Below are 13,985 nucleotides of genomic sequence, written 5' to 3'. Positions count from 1 at the left end.
CTTATATGAAAAGCCCAAAAAGACATAGAAGCGGTAATGTTTACAAATCCTTAGTTTTAACACTTTAAAGATATTTGTTTTCCTGTTAAATGACAAACAACAGTTTGCTAGTATAAAGCTTGCTAGTATAAATGTCTATTGCTTGCTTTTATATTGTCTGTAGTAACTATATGAGACCAAAACACTAAATAAATCAATTCTTGAAATCTAGGAATCAAAAGAACAAACGCATTATCGTTATTCTATTTCCCGATTTTCTCATGTACATAAAGTATAAAGTCTTGTGCAATTGCGATCGATATATTTACTATATAATGTGACTTTCTTCCGCAGTATCTGATAATGTTTATTAGTAATTTATTGATGCCACCCACTCACACTCAGGTTGCTAATGGGCAGTGAGTAATACAGATATAAATAAATAAATAAATAAAAGGGATTTGATAATTATTGTATTTAGATGCTTTGTTTCTTACGGATGCAAATGCAAAGGATTTGGTTGCTAAACCTGTTCAAGTGGCCGAGTAATCATGAGCCAAATATCTGAATTGTTCTTTCTTGTAAAAAAATCTACAAGTTGTAGATTGTATAGGTCATAAAGACTCTTATTGGTGGTAATGGTTTTACAAAAGATAAATGATCGTTCTCAAGTAGAGTTTGAATTCAAATTCGACAACGTTGAAACAAGACGTTATCTATGACTTATATTTAGCATACTCTTAGGAAAAGTTTATTACTGTTTTCTTTCAAGTATTAATAGTTGCATCTAAGAGTATGATTAATAGAGTTAGTAGGGTGGAGTTTTTTACGGAATATAAAAAACCGTCTCTTAACTTTTAACTAAAAAAGTTAAGAACTAGCTCCACTAAAACTCCATCCTAAGAACCCACAATAATCATGTTCTAACACGACTCATTAAATATTTAGACAAATTAAATACACTCTAATTACCTAACTTATTAAAACGCTAGTGTGCAGTATTCCTCGGTGTATAAATTATATGGTCACTTTGTATGGACTACGAACATTGTCCATGAGACGGACTATGTTCATTGCCAGGTGTGTTTTAGAATAATCCGATGCTTAATACTTCGTCTGTGTGACATTATATTATATACGCCTCTCTAGATAAGAATAAATATGCTACCTTTTGTTTTTTTATAGTACATCTACAGTTTATGCATTTTAAATAGTACAAAGTGGATGTAATCATATCCGGATCTAACGTGGATTTGCATCAAATTCATATTTTCTTTTGTTTATCGAATGACCACCGATTTAAGTTTTTATTTTAATGAAAGATTGTCGTATATATGATGTCGGACAAATATTTACTGTTAATAACATGCATTTAAACAAACAAACAAACAAAAAATTGCTCAGCATGGCTATATCTATATGTAAACATGATTTTTGTAGCTGAATGATCAGAGATTCATGATCGTCGTAAAAGTTCTGAAACGGGTCATCACAAATTAGTTACCATCTATTTATGGAAAATCGATTGTCTAGCTCTCTGTCGTGATAGTTTCAGCCTGGATAGTTTACCGGTATATCGATTAGTTATATATATTGATTTCAGTTAAAACCTTCAATCTAAATTAGCGATCAATATACGGTTAGTTTACCAGATTTTGACCGATCAACAAAGACGTTGCAACATATTTTGCTTTAACTAATAGAAGTAAAACTGTATTTGTCTATCTGCTCGGGATAGAGGAATGACACTAGAGAGTGGAGACACTACTAGAAATGAACGCAACAATAACATTGATGTAGTCGATTCGCCACTATATACGTACGCATAACAAGTGGGAAACATAAGCAATATTATTTTCAAAAACGGACCCACAGATTTATCTATATATTCATCCCAACCCCTCCCCCCCAAAATACCAAACAACATCTTTCACCAACTTATTTTACTTTTTATCATCTCTTTTCATATTTTAACATATTTTGTCCAAGAGAAAATTTTCTGTGATTTTTCTAGATTAGCTGAACATGTCGCTAGATGGACTAGGAGGGATGGCTATGGCGGAGGCTTACACGGCGAGGAAGTTTCACAGAGAGAACATGAAGACTTTAACGGCAAGCACAGCCACAACCGTCGGTGGTGGAACCGAAGACAACGGTGGAGGATATAGCCTGTGGTTCTTCGGAAAGCGGAGCACCAAGAAAAACTCGGCTAAAGTTTGTGATCTTATAACTATAGAATAAATCGATGGTCACATCCAAAACTAATCTAAGGAATAAAAAACTTTCTATATCTTTTGTGTTTTACTTTATTTCTGCTATATGTTTGATGATGTGTATTGTGATTTTCTTTATGAAATTTTTGGTGAGATTTTGTAAAGCGATGAGATTTTCGTAAATTCTATATAGTTCATGTGATAATTTTTTCGTTTCTATGAAGAAAAAAAAATGTATTAATTCTTAAATGTTAGTGACGTCAACGAAAATGTTAACGCTAATGTTATTACGTTATACAACACCATTATCGTCATCTGATGACGTCGAAATTCAGTTTCAACACTATTACACTAATCTACTAATAATAGCAATCCCAATTAATTCCAAAAGTTGTGAGTCTATTTATGTTGAAAGGTTGCGTCTTTTAAAAAAGAAGTGTAAAGGGTTGTGTCTTTTCTAAAAGTTCTATGTTAGAAGGTTGTGTCTTTGCCAATTAATTTCTAAGGTTGTGAATCCACTTATGTTGAAAGGTTGTGTTTTTTGAAAAAGTAGTGTAAAGGGTTGTGTCTTTTCTAAAAGTTCTATGTTGTAAGGTTGTGTCTTTTCCAATTAATTCCTAAGATTGTGAACTTCAATTATGTTGAAAGGTTGTGTCTTTTGAAAAATATGTGTAGAGGGTTGTGTCTTTTCTAAAAATTATACTATGTTGTAAGGTTGTGTCCTTCTAAAAATAGTCTAAAAGTTGTGACTATTCACTAGTATCTTTTAAAAAGTGAGAAGTTGTGAGTATTAGAAGAATGCGACTATTCATATTGAAAGATTGTGACTATTCAAATAGGCTTTAAAAAATCTATAAATAGTCTCTCCAATGCATTTTTCAAATCAAATTTTCACTAATCTACTAATAATAAAATGGTGAAAAAAATAATGTCAAAGTTGTAACTTTTCATCTAAACAAGGTGTCTTTTCATCTCAAAGTGGGATTGCTTTAAAAAATATTGGTTTTATTTAAGTAATGTGTTAGTTTATATAATAAGTGTTGGTATTTTATAAGAACTCTCCCAAAAAGAAAATAAAAATATTATAAATGAGACGGGTCATATTAACGTAAATCAACATATATTTATTACAATATTCAATTTTCTGAATATTCATTTTCAATAAATAAAGCAGGTAGATAAATATACAAAATAACAATTACCAACATATAAATTATAATTTTTTAAAATTATAAACTAATAATTTTAATATTATGTCTTAAATAGGAAAAAAGTTTATATATCATGCAAAATTTTTTTTGCATTTTGTTCAAAAAATGGTTGAAGATAACTATCATGTGAAAAATATATGAAAAAAACTTAAAAAGGATGAAGACACAATTGTATGCAATATGTGTTTTGATAAAAAATTAAAGGGAACATTAAGGTTTATAAAAGGGACGATATATATATATATATATATATATCAAAGACTATATATATATTTGAATACTTTGTAAATCATATTTTAATCATCAAAATTAAATTTAATTATTTATATGATTTAATTTTTTTATCAGGCATATAAAATTATAAATTATAGATTATAATATATTCTTTATAAAATGAGTTCCCGTGCGATATCGCACGGGCTCTTTGCCTAGTGCATATAAAAGGAATGAAATTAAAACATGTCCACTAACTAGTAACTACTGTTCAGAAAATACTTTGGTTGTATAGTTTTTTTCATTTTATTGACATGTCTATCTCTCAATACTCTAGAAGTCTGATGTGTCAACGTAGCTAATGACTAAGTTTTAAAACTTGGGGCACATATGAAAGCTGTAACAAACCATATACTATACAGTTATGGAAACTAATACTGCAGTTACAATCATCGTGGAAGCTACGGGACGACGAGCCTAGGAGACGGCATATAGCACGAGCCACAAGGTTTCACTCATCTTGATTTTGCCTTGACCACACGAGAATATTAGTGGGCTTTATGATCTAGGCCTAACTTCACAATTTAGGCTTTTGCGTTGCACTTGCACAGCTCCATACTTGGGTTATTATATTTCTTATTCTTACTTTTTGTTGTTGGCGTACTACACTCATCAACATTGTAAAATATGATTTACTTTAGTTCGGAAATTAACAGAATAGATGGATCGTTTTTCATGTCGAAAACCTAATCCTAATCCCCTATATATTAAAAGAGAAACATTACAACATATTTTTGTAACCACATGTCATCACCATAATCATTCTTAGAATCTTTAAAAAAATATGTTGGTCCATATAAATATATAATAAGTTTTTTATTAAACTAACCATAAATTAATCATAAATGTTATTCATTGTTTCCTTAAATAAAAATCACGGAATTACCTAATGTGGCTAAAGTATATATGACAATTACTGATTTTGAATAATAAAAATTTGATAAAAATCAGTCTATTCTCTATCATTTTTAATTCATCTTAAAATAAATTAAACAACCACATTAACTATATAATAAAAATTTAGATTTTTTCGTCTGTGTTATATTTTTAATTTTAAAAAACGAATATAAATAACTAATATTGTTAAAATCTCACACTGAAATTTTTGTGATCCATAGTTTAAAATTATGTTATAACAAGATACAAATGATTACAAAATTACATAAGTAGGAAGTATCATTTAATAAATATTATATACATGCATATTGCATAAGTACTTTAATTTCGAATTTGATTTGAAATTTTTTTATAAACATTTTGAACAATTATTGACAACTTAATATTTAGATTTTAAACTTTGCATTGAATATTTTTAAAGTTATAAATTACTAAAACTATTAAACATTCCATAAATTTTTTATTGTTATTATTGATTAAAAAAATTTGTTATAAAAAAATACAAACGATCAAAAATAATACGAGTATAAAATAGTTTTTAACAGATGTCAATATTAGAAATGTATTATTTATCTATGTTAATATCATTTGAACTTAATTTTATAACATATAAAATATAAAAAAATATTTGTCTGGATAAATAAAATTTATTTAAGTAGTTGTACCAATTTAATTATATACTTAATAGTTACTAAATTTTTAGTTATTCAATATATATTTATTATTTCTATGTAAAAATATATGATACTTACAAATAATTTATATATAATATTCATTCCACGCATCTTAACTTAGTGTTACAGTAAAGTTAAGGAAAACGTTATTCTAGAAGAAACATGTTCCTTTTAGCACGTCATCAACCAATATGAATAATGAATCTTATTATAAGGAAAACTAGATTTTGACCCGCGCAGGTGCGCGGGTGTATATTTTGAAAAATATGTTGATATTTGGTTTTCATGTAATTATTAGGATTTGGAAAAATGAATCCGAGGAACATAACCGATACCGATCCAAAAATATAATACCAAACACGAATATAAATTGATTAAATATTCTATTATTCAAAATTTTGTTATTTAGAGAACCGAATCTGATCCGAACCGAAGTATTTGAGTATCCGAATTTATCTAAAAATAGATTTATATACTTATATATATTAATTATTTTTAGATTTAACGTATATAAAACATCAAAAATGATACTTTTAAATTGGTTTAAATACTTGAAAATATATATAGATAGTCAAAAGTAAATATCTGAAATAGTTAAAATATACTCAAATCACCAAAAATATTTATAGATTCCGTATCCAAAATTTAAATCAAGCCAATTGATATGTTAAGCTTAAGTATTATGACATATGTTTTTCAAATTTATATGTAATATATTATTTTATTTATACATTTTGAGAAATTTAAAATATATAATGATTTAAGACTTTAAAAATAATTTAAATTAGTTATCCAAACCCAAACCAAACCCGCAAAGATCCAAATCGAACTCAAACCAAAATTTAGAAACATTCTAATAAGGCTAAAATCTTTGACCCCGAAAACCCAAAATACAAACCGATCAGAACCAAACCCGTACCCAAAAACCCATCCCTAGTCATTATTATATATCGTATTTTATCATCATATAATTAATTGTATTTTATATGTACCATCATATAAGTAATCATATAATTAATAGTATTTTATACATACCATCATATAAATAATTACATATATTATATTTTTAAAACTTAATATGAAATATAAAAACCATAATTTGAGTTGGTATTTCAAATTGGGCTTTGTATTATATTTTTCTTATATATATTGACAATATTTTTTTATAATGGTTATTGAAAAAATAGTTTAGTAAAAATCCATTTTTGAATATATGTATATTTTTGAATCAATTTTTGATATAAATCAAATTTGAATTATTATTTTGATTTGAAATATGTATATAAAGTTCAAATTTTGTTTTATGGTTAGTTTAGAAAAAAAAATTTAGGCAATTAGATTGACCCATTTTGGTAAATTTTAAAAGTGGCCTAGATAACTTTCAATTTTTTTTAAAAAACATAAGCCCATTACTTTTTTTTCTTAATACTACTATCCTTGTTTTCAAACAAAAATTTTTTTTTTAAAAGACTGCAATCCATGTTTCCAAACACTCCAAAATTTTTAATAGTCCTATTCAAGTCTCCAAACACTCCAATTTTGTACTTGAGTTTTAATAAGATAGATAAATCATATTATAAGGATTGAAAACTATATATGAGTCTTTATTAAAGCAAAACAAAAGTATACTGGGAAAAAGGCATGCTTGTCTCTGTCGAAACACAGATTTTATTAGCCAAGTGGTGCAATTAAAGAAACGAAGCGTTTATTAGGCAAAAAAGGAAGATAAAAATTAAAAATGTTGGCTCCGATTAGGCATGGGCATTCGGGGTCACAATCGGGTTTCGGTTTTATCCATTCGGGTTTTGGTTTTTCGGGTTTATCAAAATCAACCCCATTCGGGTTATATAAAAGTTCGGTTCGAGACCGATTCGGGTTCTATCGGGTTCGGGTCGGGGTTAGTAAATCTTCAAAGAACCGGTATAACCCATTGTACTTTCGGGTTCGGGTCCCAATCGGTTCTTCGGTTTAAAAGTACATGATTTGTACTATTTTGTAACTAAAATATAAAAAAAAATCGGTTCTTCGGATTTAAAATACATGATTTGTACATATTTTAATAGCCAAAACATAAGTAAAATCGATTCAAAAATAAGAAAAAATATCAAACGTGATCATTCAAAATCAAGCGAAAGATAAACATAGCTAGTGATAGAAAGAAAACCAGATAAATGAAATCATAAAACAAAAAATAAGTTCTCATGAAATGAGAAACATTATTCAATAAAAACAAAACCAAAATCTAAAAACTTCAAGCATCAACCGCCACATTCCACCATCAACCTTCATGTAACATATAATTATTTTAGAAGTTCAATAATATCTTAAAGTATTTTGGATACATATTAAGAATTAAGATCATATTTGGTAGAACTTCTTTTTGTGATTTTAAATGTTTCGGGTTCTATCGGATATCCATTTAGGTCCGGGTTCGGTTCGGATAATACCCATAACCCAAAATACCAAAAAACAGGATCCATTCGGTATTTATGTCGGGTTCGGATCGGTTCGGATTCATTTTTATCGGATCGAATTCGGTTCGGATTTTCGGGTTCGGTTTATTTGCCCAGCCCTAGCTCCGATTGGTAACCATCGCTTAATCGCGAAAATAATAGTTAAGTGGCCGAAAAATTTAAAATTTGCAGAATGGTAGAATATATATTAAATTGATTAAACTATTTTATATGATATTTAACTTTTATAACAAAAAAAACAAATAACAATAATTAAACTAATGATTACAAATCTGAAAACAACTAAAATGTATTAAAATATTTTAGTTTTTATTATAATTATCTAGCTTATCTTTCAATATGTTTTAACAATAGATTAACATTTTATAATATAAAAGATATAATAAATTTTTATTCACAACATAACTATTCATCACTAAAAAATTATTAGTATGTATTTTAAATTTTAAGATAGTATATTAACATATAATTGAAAAATATTAAAGTGTTAATTTTGTAAACTTTTCCACCATAATCTACTAAAACTCACTTTTTCATTTAATAAACTTTCTCTTTTACGTTTTTTTTTCATTTCGTAACATTTTCTTAATTGGTAAAATACTTGAAGAATCGCGTTTCATATGTCATTTCACCATTCCAGATAGTTACCAATCAAAACCGTTATCTTGGAGAGTTGGGTAGGTCATTAAAGGCCCAATTATTTCTCACTAAGCCGAGGAGTGATACTTGTAAGATAACACATCATCAACACTGGAGACACCTTCGCATTAGAGTGAATAATAAACAAATTAATAAGAGAGATTAGTCTTGTAGTCCACAAAATGCGACCTAATTTGTAGAAAAAGATCAAAAGTCTTTGTGACAAATCTATTCTAAACTAGTTAAAATATAAATCTAATTACTTTTGTCCTATAATGTAACTTATATGTCAACTGTTGAGCATTTTTCTCTTAATAAATAGAAACGAATATTGAAGAGAAATTGAAAAAAGTCTATGCGATATTCAGATTCTATAATACTTTAAAAAAGAAAACAGAATAATTCACGAAACTGTGGAGCTGATTGGGAATATTCCCACGAGCAGTGACGTGTCGGCCGACGATAAGAAACCAACTCTTCACCGGTGTGAGTGACGTCATCAAACGCGTATTTTAGATACATCAGCGCATGTTAAAAGGTAAGCGGAAAAGACTACGACTTTTCTCCCAGGTGTCGTACATCGCTCGTTTACTTCTTCAACGTGCTTTTATTATTCTACGCCATGAACTATTCAAACCAAAGAGGTAAAGCAAGAAGAAAAAAAAAAGAAATATCATTGTTTTTTTTTCTCGTTCATCTTCGCCTTCCGATGATTTGTGTACACGCCTTCACCTCTAAGTTTTGACCAAAGTGTCGTTATTTTCTCTTCTCTCTTGAAACGGAATATATACTCAAGACGTTTCAGCTAGAAATTTCACTGTTCATATCTCGACTTCGTGATGAATCAATGGTTTGGTTAGCTTCTAAAAAACTTACAAAACTGCATTGTTTTTGTCAAATTTTGTAATGATTTGTATTTTGCGCTATTTGGCTAGTTTTCTTATTACAGGACTCAATCTTTGATGGTGTTTGGTCCTATTGTTGCTTAAAAGTTTTTTCAACGTTTTATAAAAACTGGTGAAAGAGCTTCTTCTATCTTCTCTACGTGTGCCTTGAGATTGTAATTATTGATTTTTTTTTGGTTACAGATGATGAGCTCATCATCTTCTAATACACAAGCTGTACCATTCAGAGACATGGCGATGTATGAACCGTTCCAACAGTTGACTGGTTGGGATAACACTTTCAACACCATAACTAGTAACAATCATAACAACAACAATCAGACTTCTTCCACAGTTGCTAGAACAGAAGCAGATGATAACAATAAAGTCAGATTCTTCCCTGATTCATGTTTAAGACTTGTTATTATTATTTTTTGTTTAACTAGCTGTTAAAAATACGCGCAGGGAAACTACACTTCTTTGTATAATAACTCTGTTGAAGCAGAACCTTCTAGTAACAATGACCAGGGCGAAGTTCAAATCAATGATAAGGTAAAACAAGAAGACGAGTATATGAGAGAATGATAAAAAAAACTAATGAGTCTATTTGTTTAAAGGGGGAGACACGGCGTGATAACATTAATTGTTGATTCATTCTGTATCCACAGACGAAACGGAGATTGGCTCAGAACAGAGAGGCTGCTCGCAAAAGTCGTTTGAGAAAGAAGGTAAGACATGTCCCTTGGCTGATTCTTTCTTTTGGTAATGAAGTAACAAAGCTTTACATATCCTTTTTCAAAAAAAACTTAAAAAACTTGCATATAATTATGTAACTTATGTATATTGCCGCTTTAGGCCCATGTCCAGCAGCTAGAAGAAAGCAGGTTAAAGCTATCACAACTCGAGCAGGAACTCGTAAGAGCTAGGCAGCAGGTAAGCTCAAGCTTGTTTTGTGTTCTGTCTTTCACCAAAATGTATCTGTTTTAATGTTTTTTTTTTCTTTGTTTCAGGGATTATGTGTAACATCAGACGCTACTTATCTTGGACCAGCCGGGACCATGAACACAGGGATCGCTGCGTTCGAGATGGAACACAAACACTGGCTAGAAGAACAAAACAAGAGAGTCAGCGAGATTCGAACCGCGCTCCAAGCTCACATCAGCGACGTCGAGCTCAAAATGCTCGTCGACGTTTGCTTGAACCACTACGCCAATCTCTTCCGCATGAAAGCTGACGCTGCGAAGGCTGACGTGTTCTTCTTGATATCCGGAATGTGGAGAACTTCCACCGAACGTTTCTTCCAGTGGATCGGAGGTTTCCGCCCCTCCGAGCTCTTGAATGTAAACAAGCCTTTGACACGTTACAGTCTTTTCACTCGTGAGAATGTGTTCATCTATTGTTTGTTTGTTATTAGGTTGTGATGCCGTACATTGAGCCTTTAACTGATCAGCAACTGTTGGAGGTGAGGAACCTCCAGCAGTCGTCTCAGCAAGCAGAGGAGGCTCTCTCTCAAGGCTTGGATAAGCTTCAGCAAGGTTTGGTTGAGAACATAGCTGTTGTTGAGTCTTTGAATCATGGGGGAGCTCAGATGGCTTCAGCCATGGAGAATCTTGAATCTTTGGAGGGTTTTGTGAACCAGGCGGATCATCTGAGAAAGCAGTCTCTGCAGCAAATGAGTAAGGTCTTGACGACAAGACAAGCTGCTCGTGGCTTGCTTGCTTTAGGAGAGTACTTCCACAGGCTTCGTGCTCTAAGTTCTCTTTGGGCAGCTCGTCCACGCAATTAACAAGTTTAGGAGGCACAAGGAAGAAGAGTCAACCTCAAATGGTTTTAGCTAGGTATGTATGGAGATGTAGAGTGATTTGATTATCCATTAGAACATCATCTTCCTCATTGATGTTTTGTTTGTTCTTGAGAGAAAATGAATAAGAAGATATATATATATATGGGTTGAAACATTTGTAAAAAATAACACTCTTTATACTTGCTGCATAATGTCATATGGAAATTAAAATGTCTAAAGTTTATAATGGAGAGATAGATTGTTGTGAGAGATCTTGGCAGGTTTCAAAACTGATGAAGACTAAGCAAACCGAACGTGACTTACAACTACCAATCATGAATTTTTGTAAGCATATTCTCTGAGATAATGAAATGTTGTATCTCATCAGCTTATAGTTTTAGAAGCATTGACGCTGAGCTCTCCTCTCTCCCCGGGCTTCTTTCTTTTTCACCATCTCCAAGTATGTGTTCATGATCTTCTTATCTAGTTCATAATAGACTTCCATTTTCTTCAAAGGTCTCATATCAAGATCAATGAAATGTACCTGCCAACATAGAGCTCAGTATATGAGACGCATTTTAGAAGCAACTCAACAAACCAAAAGATCAGGGTCTGAATGGCAACAGAAGAAACCGCATTAATTACCCCGCAGTAAATAGTAACAAAAATATCTACATATACATATGTATATATACATTTTTGTTACCATTAAAACCTCACCTCCGCGTATTACTATTTGGATTAAGTATATGCAGATAAAAGAACTTACTTTGTAATCAAATTCTTGCTTTGCTGATTCAAGATGCAGATTACTATGAGAAGATGATCTTGAGATCACAGCATCTGTTGATCTAAAGCTTATCATCACACTACAATCTTTTGCGGTGGCAGATATCAAAAACTCCTTCAAAACATTCACTTTCTCAGCCATCGGAATCGAATGCATGGAGCTAAACTGACTTGTTGATGATGTTTTACTCTTTTCCAACTCTTTGCACACTCTGCATGGCTGGTTAATGAGGTCATAGTACACGTGAACCGCTCCTTCGATGTTATACTTGTCTAGCTTTTGAACGTCTAGGAGATGATCTAGAACTCCAGAGGTGTAAACGGTTTCAGCAACAAGCTCTATGAAATGATTTGCACGTGAACCATCTTTGGTCTTGATGATATCTTTGAGTAGATGCTCAAAGTCTTGTTCAACCTTGGAGGTTGTTTTGCATGTGCCACCACCTAAGCCTCCAAATACAAGAGAGCCGTTCAAGAACACGCGGAAGTTGTTCTGAGGAGTCGCGTAGAGAGCTCTTATTGCTTTGTGTATTCTATCTTTCGATCCAGAGAATAGGTCCAGAGGATCATATTCACTGATTTCTGATATCTGTCACACAACTTTTAACGTTCACCTCTCAGATTTTAAAAGAGCTATTATATATATATATCGTATGGCTTCCAAATTGTCAAAAATTATTAAGATTAATTTAAAAATTTTTATAGCTCCCAAAATATCAGATCCGGCTTTGTTATGCTACAAAGTTTGGTAGTAAAGAGATTTTAGAGGGTACTTAGGAGAAGTACCTCATTATCATGAAGCTTCAGAACTTGGTGCATCTCAAAACGAGTTATACTCTTCTTGATAACATTTTCTTCTGCTATGAAACTTGAAGATGGAAGGAATCCACATTTTGGCTACTTAATCAGAGCAAACATGCAATGTATATTAACTGAAAATCGCTGGAAAAAAAAAGAAGAAAGAAGAAAAGCACAGGTAATGACCAAGAACACCTTTATTTCAACACTTAAGCATGGTTTATCCTCAACACGACCTGAAAGCAGAAGAGATCACTAAACGTGACATATATCTATAAACCAAAAACCATAGCTACATGGACAAATCGACACTTACCGTGTGCGAAAAGTGTCAAATCATCCATGAGAAGAACAGAATTGCGGTGAGTATCCACACTGGCTGCATCAGCTCGCCAAGAAGGTCGCTGTGATGTCACAATGTTCTCAACAGACTCAAGAAACTCCTTTGCTACAAGAAGACGCATCTACAAAAAAAATTGCAATAAAGATCTCTAGAGACACCGCAAAACGCTTAAGAACATATCCAGTACAAAAATATAATACTCCATTTCATGATGACAAGAGAAAGTGGGAAACATACTCCAGGATTGACATGTTTATGACCCAACAAAGGTCTCATGACATGTTTGACAAACAAAAACTCCACAATCTCCTTGTTCTGGCAAGAAACAAGTTCCTTGCATTCTCCCCATATAACCTTTTCATGTGACGTGAGACCATTTCCACTTGTGTTTCCATTATCTTCTTTCCCATCATTTGGCATTTTCTGTATTCTCATCATCTTTCCCAACTTCACACGTTACACAAACGAAGAGAAAAATAATTAATGTAGAATCAATGCTAATTAACTACTACCTTTTTCCAATAATCAAATCAAGAACAGATTCAAAATATTGAAAATGAGAAAGAAAAAATGGAAGAGACTAACGAAAGAGGGAGAGGATCCAGTGTAAGCGAGAACCAAATTAACAGCTCCTTCACCTCTATATGACCAATCAACTGCATCCTTTGGTTCCAAACCAATCTCCATCTGAATCGAAACACCAACACAGATTAACAAAACTCACTTTCTGATTATTTTTTTACGTAAAATCCAATATGATCAAATGAAAAACAAATTACGTACCTTGCGTCTTGAAACAATGAGGCTAATATGATGTATGTGTTGCAGCGAGGAGTGATCTCGATCACAATCAAACCGTGATGAGATTTCGTGAGTTAATTAGGTCTACAGATTTCTTTTGCGATTGCTTCGAAATGAATAGGTATCATCACTGTATCAGTATGAGACGGCCGGATTGATGTATGTATTTTATTTGTTTGATACAGGTTAAATGTGTTGTAAAATATCAATCAGGTATATAATAATGG

At 31.5% G+C, this 13,985-nt stretch overlaps 3 protein-coding genes across 7 annotated transcripts; 2 read left to right on the top strand and 1 right to left on the bottom strand.

Annotated features, from left to right (window-relative positions):
* Positions 1-1,884: 1,884 nt before the first annotated feature.
* Positions 1,885-2,356, top strand: LOC106425944. Its single transcript, XM_013866656.3, has one exon. The coding sequence runs from the start codon at positions 2,005-2,007 to the stop codon at positions 2,218-2,220; it is 216 nt and encodes a 71-aa protein (XP_013722110.2). The 5' UTR covers positions 1,885-2,004; the 3' UTR covers positions 2,221-2,356.
* A 6,571-nt stretch (positions 2,357-8,927) lies between these two features.
* On the top strand, positions 8,928-11,262 carry LOC125574924 (transcription factor TGA3-like). Of its 5 annotated transcripts, none has more exons than XM_048738050.1 (8): positions 9,013-9,210; positions 9,296-9,377; positions 9,449-9,631; positions 9,710-9,796; positions 9,913-9,972; positions 10,100-10,177; positions 10,255-10,584; positions 10,659-11,262. In XM_048738050.1, exons 3-8 carry the CDS (start codon positions 9,449-9,451, stop codon positions 11,028-11,030), a joined length of 1,110 nt encoding a protein of 369 aa, XP_048594007.1. In that variant the 5' UTR covers positions 9,013-9,210; positions 9,296-9,377; the 3' UTR covers positions 11,031-11,262. The 5 variants fall into 5 exon arrangements, with proteins under 5 accessions (XP_048594008.1, XP_048594005.1, XP_048594007.1 ...); XM_048738049.1 differs by having other exon boundaries at positions 9,013-9,215; XM_048738051.1 differs by lacking the exons at positions 9,013-9,210; positions 9,296-9,377 and adding an exon at positions 8,928-9,004.
* Positions 11,169-13,959, bottom strand: LOC106425972 (inositol-pentakisphosphate 2-kinase). Its single transcript, XM_013866684.3, has 8 exons — positions 13,741-13,959; positions 13,543-13,644; positions 13,195-13,404; positions 12,931-13,078; positions 12,810-12,850; positions 12,603-12,713; positions 11,797-12,405; positions 11,169-11,571 (listed from the first exon to the last, which is right to left on the bottom strand). The coding sequence occupies exons 2-8, from the start codon at positions 13,642-13,644 to the stop codon at positions 11,425-11,427; spliced, it is 1,368 nt and encodes a 455-aa protein (XP_013722138.2). The 5' UTR covers positions 13,741-13,959; the 3' UTR covers positions 11,169-11,424.
* Between the last annotated feature and the right edge of the window lie 26 nt (positions 13,960-13,985).

Source organism: Brassica napus, chromosome A8 (genome assembly GCF_020379485.1).
Source record: "Brassica napus cultivar Da-Ae chromosome A8, Da-Ae, whole genome shotgun sequence".
Lineage (NCBI taxonomy): Eukaryota > Viridiplantae > Streptophyta > Magnoliopsida > Brassicales > Brassicaceae > Brassica > Brassica napus.
This window is presented reverse-complemented; position numbering and strand designations above follow the sequence as displayed.